The sequence below is a fragment of the Zonotrichia leucophrys genome, chromosome 21 (assembly GCF_028769735.1).
Source record: "Zonotrichia leucophrys gambelii isolate GWCS_2022_RI chromosome 21, RI_Zleu_2.0, whole genome shotgun sequence".
Taxonomy (NCBI): domain Eukaryota; kingdom Metazoa; phylum Chordata; class Aves; order Passeriformes; family Passerellidae; genus Zonotrichia; species Zonotrichia leucophrys.
Window position 1 is genome coordinate 2,619,190 of NC_088190.1, and position 7,195 is coordinate 2,626,384.

The 7,195-nt window shown below is 43.8% G+C and overlaps 1 protein-coding gene across 1 annotated transcript; it reads left to right on the plus strand.

Annotated features, from left to right (window-relative positions):
- The first annotated feature begins 2,726 nt into the window (after window positions 1-2,726).
- LOC135456655 (transcription factor HES-5-like) lies at window positions 2,727-4,575 on the plus strand. The gene is made up of 3 exons (XM_064730645.1): window positions 2,727-2,833; window positions 3,190-3,370; window positions 3,500-4,575. Exons 1-3 carry the CDS (start codon window positions 2,771-2,773, stop codon window positions 3,739-3,741), a joined length of 486 nt encoding a protein of 161 aa, XP_064586715.1. The 5' UTR covers window positions 2,727-2,770; the 3' UTR covers window positions 3,742-4,575.
- Window positions 4,576-7,195: the final 2,620 nt, after the last annotated feature.

The following is a 7,195-nucleotide window of genomic DNA, read 5'->3' on the forward strand; positions in this document are numbered from 1 at the left end:
TGGATGCTGGTGGAGAGGAAATTCTGAGCATTGGGCCAGTGCTCAACCACTCCCAAGAGCAAGGAGGGTGAGGTTGACATGGCTGTTCCCATGGAATTAATAATTTTTATCAGGTTGTTGAGTGGAGAATCAGAGGAAAGCAGCAAGAGGGAAACAGAAATTGTCTCTAATAAAACAGGACTGGCACTTTCCTTCTTCCTGTGCTCAATTAATGAGGTGGAGAAATAAATCCCAACTCTGGAGTTTCTGTTTCAGGGAATCTCTTGCACAGAGGGCGAGATTGGTTTCAGAGGTGGCATTACATGGGCTCAGAGATAATCCACAGGCTTTGAGGAGAACATGTGAAACGGTGTCACAAAAGCTTTCCCACAAGTTGACATAAAAGACCCTGAGCTCAACAGCTGCTGCTCTGTGCTGGGAGAGGGGAGCCCATTCAGGGCAGCACAATGGGGATGGAAAAGCAGAGCCTGGAAGAGGTCACTGAAGCCTTACCTGGTGCACCAATAATGAGCTGCAGAGGGAGGGAGAAATGTCCCTGTGCTCTCTGGGGGTGTGTGCTCACATCAATGTGGCCACACACACGTTAATGTAAAGGTGAGCACACCTACAGATGTATTAATGTGAATACAAGTGGCATAATAAATAATAAACTGGTATTTACTTACTGCAGTAAGAGCTCCACAATCATAAGCCCTGATATTACCTATTGGATAAACTGCTGGCAGATTTAATCAAGTTTTCCAGCAGGAATCCCTGGCTGTGTTTTTCTCAGCTGTCCCAGCTGCAGGCACCTCCTGAGCACAAACACAGCAACTGGCCCAGGGGACAGTAATGAGGAATCAGGAATTTGATTTCTGATAAGTTTATGAGGATATAAATCTCTTCTGCATCCAGTTTTCCTTTGTTTATAGACTAAATGAAAATAATTAGAGTGAAATGTGATTTGGGGAGGAAGCAAGGGATACTGAACTGATTCTGAAACAATCCCAAGACCCTTCTTCACAAGTATTTGTCTTGCAGGTATTTGGAAACAGAAATATAAATGCTTATGAGAGTTTTCTAAACGGCTGCATAAGGTTCTGAGGGAAGGGAATGTTAGGAAAATTAATCCGCAAACGCCAGAGGTTTGTGTCCAAAAAGGAGACTGAGGAGTCCCTTTGACTTTATCCCAATAAAGGACAGGCCATGGGGCATCTCCTGGGGTCTCTCCAATTTTTGGAAGATGCAGCCTCCTTTTTATCCCAGTTTCCAAGCCACATTTCCCTTCTCTCTTTCCCCATTTCTGAGGTACTTGAGAGGTTCAGACATCCTGATGCACCTGATCCCAAAGATTTCCCTTTAATGTATAACCCTCCCTTTTAATTTTTAATTCTTATGGAATTTAGGGGTTTTCCCCATTGTTTGCCTTTATTGGAATAAAGTAAAAGGACTCCTCTGTCTCCTTTATGGACATAAACCTCTGGTGTTTGTGGATTAATTTTCCTAACAGCTATCACCTAAAACTATATTTAACACATTACTTAAGAAAATGAATACAACATAACTTCCTAACATAACACATATAACATTCATTTTAATATTTGCAAAAAGCCAATCATAAACCATGCATTTTTCACAATATTTACTTTAATATTTGTGAAGATCCAGTCATAAAATACACATTTTCCGCATAACCTAAAACTATATTTAACACACTAAAGAAAATGAATACAACGTAACTTTCTAACATAACACATATAATATTCATTTTAATATTTGCAAAAAGCCAATCATAAAATACGCATTTTTTGCATAACTTAAAACTGTATTTAACACACTACTTAGGAAAATGAATACATCATAACTTTCTAACACAACACATATAATATTCATTTAAATATTTGTGAAAAGCCAATAATAAAATACGCAATTTTGACAATAGTCACTTTGATATTTGCATAAAGCCAATCAAAAAATACACATTTTTTTCCCCAATATTCACTTTAATATTTGCGAAAAGCCAATCATAAAATACGCATTTTTTCACAATATTCATTTTAATATTTGCGAAAAGCCAATCATAAAATACGCATTTTCCACAATATTCACTTTAATATTTGCGAAAAGCCAATCATAAAATATGCATTTTTTCACAATAGTCACTTTAATATTGGCGATAATCCAATAATACACATTTTTCACAATATTCACTTTAATATTTCCAAAAATCCAAAAATAAAATACGCATTTTCCACAGTATCCACTTTAATATTTGCCAAAACCCAATCACAAAATGCACATTTTCCAGAGGCAGGAGCTGCTGGCGTGTGCCTGGTGCGCCTGGGCGCGCTCCTGGAGCATCAATCCCGCCATGGGCAGCTGACCTTCCTCCTGCCTCCTCCTCCTCCTCCTCCTCCTCCTCCTCCTCCTGCTGTGACCCCCGTGCTGCCCCTGGAATGCCATGGATCCTTGGCATTACTCAGCAGCCTTTCCCAGCCCCTGATACGCGCAGAGCCGCGCTCGTGGCCTTTCGGGGAGCGCGCACTCCCCACCTGCTCATCTGGGAGAAGGAGGTCATTATCCCCCAGCTATTCAGTGCCACTGGAGCATGCAAAAAATAGCTGCTTGTCCCCTTTGTGCTGCCCCGTGGCGGGGATTGGCTGTGGAGTGTGGGAAACGCCGCCGAGCCGCAGACCCACACGCTCAGCGTGTATAAATATCGGCCACGGGCAGCCCCCAGCAGCACGTTCCTCCTGGATCCCACTCCAAATCCTCTCTCTGCTCAGGACAGATGGCTCCCAGCGCTGTTTTCCTGGAGCCAGACAACATGCTGACGCCAAAGGAGAAAAATAAAGTAAGTGCAGGCGCAGCAGAGCAGTTTGCACTGGGTGAGACCTTGCCTGGCTCTGCTGAGGAGCAGTGGGCAGCAAACAGCCCTGGGGAGGGTCAGGCAGAGGATTATTTAATCACAGGGCTCTTTCCCTTTGCTTTTTGCAGCTGAGGAAGGCAATGGAGGGTCAGGCAGAGGATCCTTTAATCACAGGGCTCTTTCCCTTTGCTTTTTGCAGCTGAGGAAGGCAATGGAGGGTCAGGGAGAGGATCCTTTAATCACAGAGCTCTCTCCCTTTGCTTTTTGCAGCTGAGGAAGCCAATGGAGGGTCAGGGAGAGGATTATTTAATCACAGAGCTCTCTCCCTTTGCTTTTTGCAGCTGAGGAAGCCGGTGGTGGAGAAGATGCGCCGGGACCGCATCAACAGCAGCATCGAGCAGCTGAAGCTGCTCCTGGAGAAGGAGTTCCAGAGGCACCAGCCCAACTCCAAGCTGGAGAAAGCCGACATCCTGGAGATGACTGTCAGCTACCTGAAGCAGCAGAGCCAGCTGCAGATGAAGAGTAAGTGTTGGGTTCCCTTTCAGTCTCTATTTTACCGCAATTCTGTGACTGTTGTATGAATCTCGAGCCATGGACAGCTGTTCTAAACTATTCTTTCTTCCCTTCTCCCTCTTTTCTTCCCTCCTCCAGCTGCAGGACCCTTCCACAAAAGCTCCCAGTTTGACTTCAGAGAGGGCTACTCCAGGTGTTTGCAAGAAGCTTTCTACTTCCTCTCTCTGCACAAAGTCCGAACTGAAACTCAGACCAAACTTTTAAGCCACTTCCAGAAGAGCCAGGCAGCTGCTCCAGAGGTCTCCTTCTGCCCTGGGAATGCCAGTGCCCTGAAACAAGTGTCTCCAAAGGACAGCAGCCCTCTCTGGAGGCCCTGGTAGTCAGAGGAGTCCTCACTGTGCCAGTCCAGAGGAAGGATCTGACTGCATCTGATAGTCCAGCTCTGATCCTCTCTCCTGTAGGGAATTTTATTTCCCCCCCCTTTGTTTTATTTATGTGTGAGAGAATGCCGTGCTTTTGGCTTTTTTTGGGATGCTCTGGCAAAAGCTGAGGTGTTCTGTTTAGTGTTGAAGCTGTGTAGGCACTGGTGCAGTGCTGCCCAGGCAGGGGCAATGTCTTCAGAATGAAGGAGGGTGTTTGTAAATGTTACACTTGTGATGGACAGGAATTGCTGTAGGAGATTTTCTCTGATATTCCCAGTAAGAGCCATCAGCTTTGCTCTGGCTTGACTGACAACTCTGGTTGGCCCAGTCACTCTGGAGGATAAATTTATTTCCACTTGGTTAAAGTATTTCCCTCTGTTTGCTCATCAGTTGAGCAGCATCAAAAGCGGGTTTGGTTTTGGTTTGGATTTCTCCCCCATGGCCCTTTCATAGTCCTGTACATACAGTGTGAGGGATGACCAGGAGTTAGGAAACTATGTGGAATATTTCTACTATTTGATGCTTTTTTCAATTTAGAAAAAGAGTATGTTATTGCTTTATGTTAAAGAGAAGTAGTAGGTAACAGGCTTGATTTGTCAATGTTATACATTCTGGGTGTAAGCTATGCTTTTTTTAGCATTTTCATTATAATAATGATTTTTATCTGTATTGAGTGGTTGAATTCCTGGTGGATGATGTTTCTCCCAGTGCTGGGACTGCCCTATGGCTCACCTGCATACTGTGTATGCATCTCTGTGTGTGTAGAGAGCAATAAAATGCATTTGTGTGCAACTCCTGTGTGGGTCTCTCCATCTGAAGGATGTGCAGCTGCCTGCACCCCTGGGTAAAGTTGTCATTCTGAAGAAATGGGGTTTTTTTGTAAAGCTCAAGGAACTCCCATTCATGTTTACTTTGTATATTCTTGCGAATCCCACAGATTCCTGCAGAATCCTACTGAGCATTCCCTCAGTCCTGTCCCAAACCCCTCACCTGAGCAGCAATGTCCTCCTACAGAACCTGACTCCTATTTCCACACCATTTGGTCTCAAATTTAGCCCACTAGTGAGTTTGAGGGTAATTGTGCAGATTTAGTGGGTTGACAGGTTTGAGGCTTGTTGGCCAGGTTTGAGGTGGTTATGCCAGTTTTAGCGGGGTTTTTACCAGGATTTGAGGGGTTGGTTTGCCAGGTTTTGAGGGGTGGGTTTATGCCAGGTTTAGTGAAGTTTGTACCAGGTTTGGAGGGGTGGCTTTTTGCCAGATTTCGAGGGGTTTTTACCAGGATTTGAGGGGTTGGTTTGCCAGGATTTGAGGGGTTGGTTTGCCAGGTTTTGAGGGGTGAGTTCATGCCAGGTTTAGAGGGGTTTGTACCAGGATTTGAGGGATTTGTACCAGGATTTAAGGGCTTGGTTTTCTAGACTTTGAGGGGTGAGTTTGGGCCAGGTTTTGAGGGGCTTCTATCAGGATTTGAGGGCTTGGTTTGCCAGGTTTTGAGGGGTGGGTTTATGCCAGGTTTAGAGGGGTTTTTACCCTGATTTAAGGGCTTGGTTTGCCAGGTTTTGAGGGCAATTTAATTTTCTTTAGTTTGTACCAGGTTTAGAGGGCTTGGCTTACCTGGATTTGAGGTGTTTGTCAGGTTTTGAGGGGGTTGCCACAATTTAAGAGGTTTGTCGGGTTTTGAAGGTTTTGCCACAATTTAAAGGGTTTGTCAGGCTTTGAGGGGTTTTCTCACATCACACCTGAGGAGCAGAGCACTTCCCCAGCTCCACCTCTGCCAGCAATCATGGAAACCCTTGTCTCTGTGGTTCTGCTGGCCGGTGCATCTGCCCTCACAAATATCTGGCAAAGGAGGAGAAGTTGTGTGCCCCACAAGTATGAAGAACATCACGGTAAAGGGGTAGCTTTGTAATAATATCCTGAATAATGGTCTTATTTCTCCAGCTGAAAATTCCCCTCCCTGCTTGTTGGTGGGGCTGTTTCCTTTTCTTTGCAGCAATGCAGGAGCCAGGGGTATCTCTGTTTTTTGGTAATACATTAAAATCTGATTTGAGAGTGACCCAACAGTGATTCTTGCTCTCAAGAGAGCAGTAGAATCCTAAATGTTAGAGTGGAAAGAGGAAGATTTGCTGATAAAAGTGATAAAAGCTGACTGTTCATATTCTGTGTTTCCCTTTTGACGTGGTTTTGATGTTAATGAGGAGAAAGGAGATCAAACAACTCTTCCTGTGCAGGAACTTGGTGCATACCCCAAAGAAACCAGGCCTGAATTGGACATGGCTTGAACTGTGACACACAATGGGGATGGTTAAAATACCCAAACACAACCCCTTTTTTTCTTTTTATTTTCCCCTAAATCATCATGAAGAGAAAGGCAGCTTGAAAATGAAAAGGAGGGTTTGCAAAGGAGTTCATGAAACAGCCCAGTGGCATCTTGTGAAGCATCAAAGTGGCAATAGCTGAGTGATCAAGGCATGGGAGTGTCACAGGGGCAGGAAACTCTTCCTTTTCACATCCCCTTCAGGAGCACTGGGCTGTGTGGAATGCCTGGATTTTTCTTCTTGCCCCATGGAACAGTTGACACTTGGTATGCATTAATTATTCCACTTGTTGCTTGTTGGTGGGAAAAAACTGACTTTTTTTTCCATTTGAGCATTCTACATAATGCACAATGCAGTTTCCAAATGCATTTTTGCACAGATTTTTAGGAGAAAAGAAGATATTGCTGGGAAAAGGAATTGTACACAGCAATTCCCTGTAAAACAAATTAAAAAAAAAAAATCCATTGTGCCTAGCAAACCATGTAGCTTTTAGTAAAGAAAGTTAATATCCTCTGTGTCCACTGTGTCTAAAAATAAAGTTTTTACTGAAGAAAACACATTCTCTTTCTGGGGAGAGAATTTAAGTTCTTCTTACTGAAGAAATTTCCTGGTACCTGCAGAAGGGAAAACTCTGAGTTATGTGGCTGTTGGATTTACCTTAAGGAAGAAAATTATTCTGAATGTTTTTATGGAAGAATTTGGTGAGGATAGAAATGCTTTGGGTATCTGAATTGTCTACAAAATGAGATGTGGAAGAATCTGGAGAGGCACAGAAGAAAGCCCTGAGTGGGTGTGCTGGGACATCTGGGAGGTGACATCCACATGACCATGAGGAGTGGAAAAATGGGAAATGTTGGCTTTTTTCTCAAGGAAAATATGATAGACAATCTCTTAATTTTTTCTAAATTTTTTTTTTTTTAATTTTACTGTGTTAGTTTTTTCAGCAGAATTAGTTCTGGGTGTTTTTGCAGAGTAAGGTGTTTCAGACACTCTGGTTTATAGGAATGGCTGTCCCAAATCCCAGCTGCTGTAGGGAGCTCCGCACAGCCAGGGACTGAGGTGCAGCATCCACCAGGATCAGCAATCCACCAACTAAA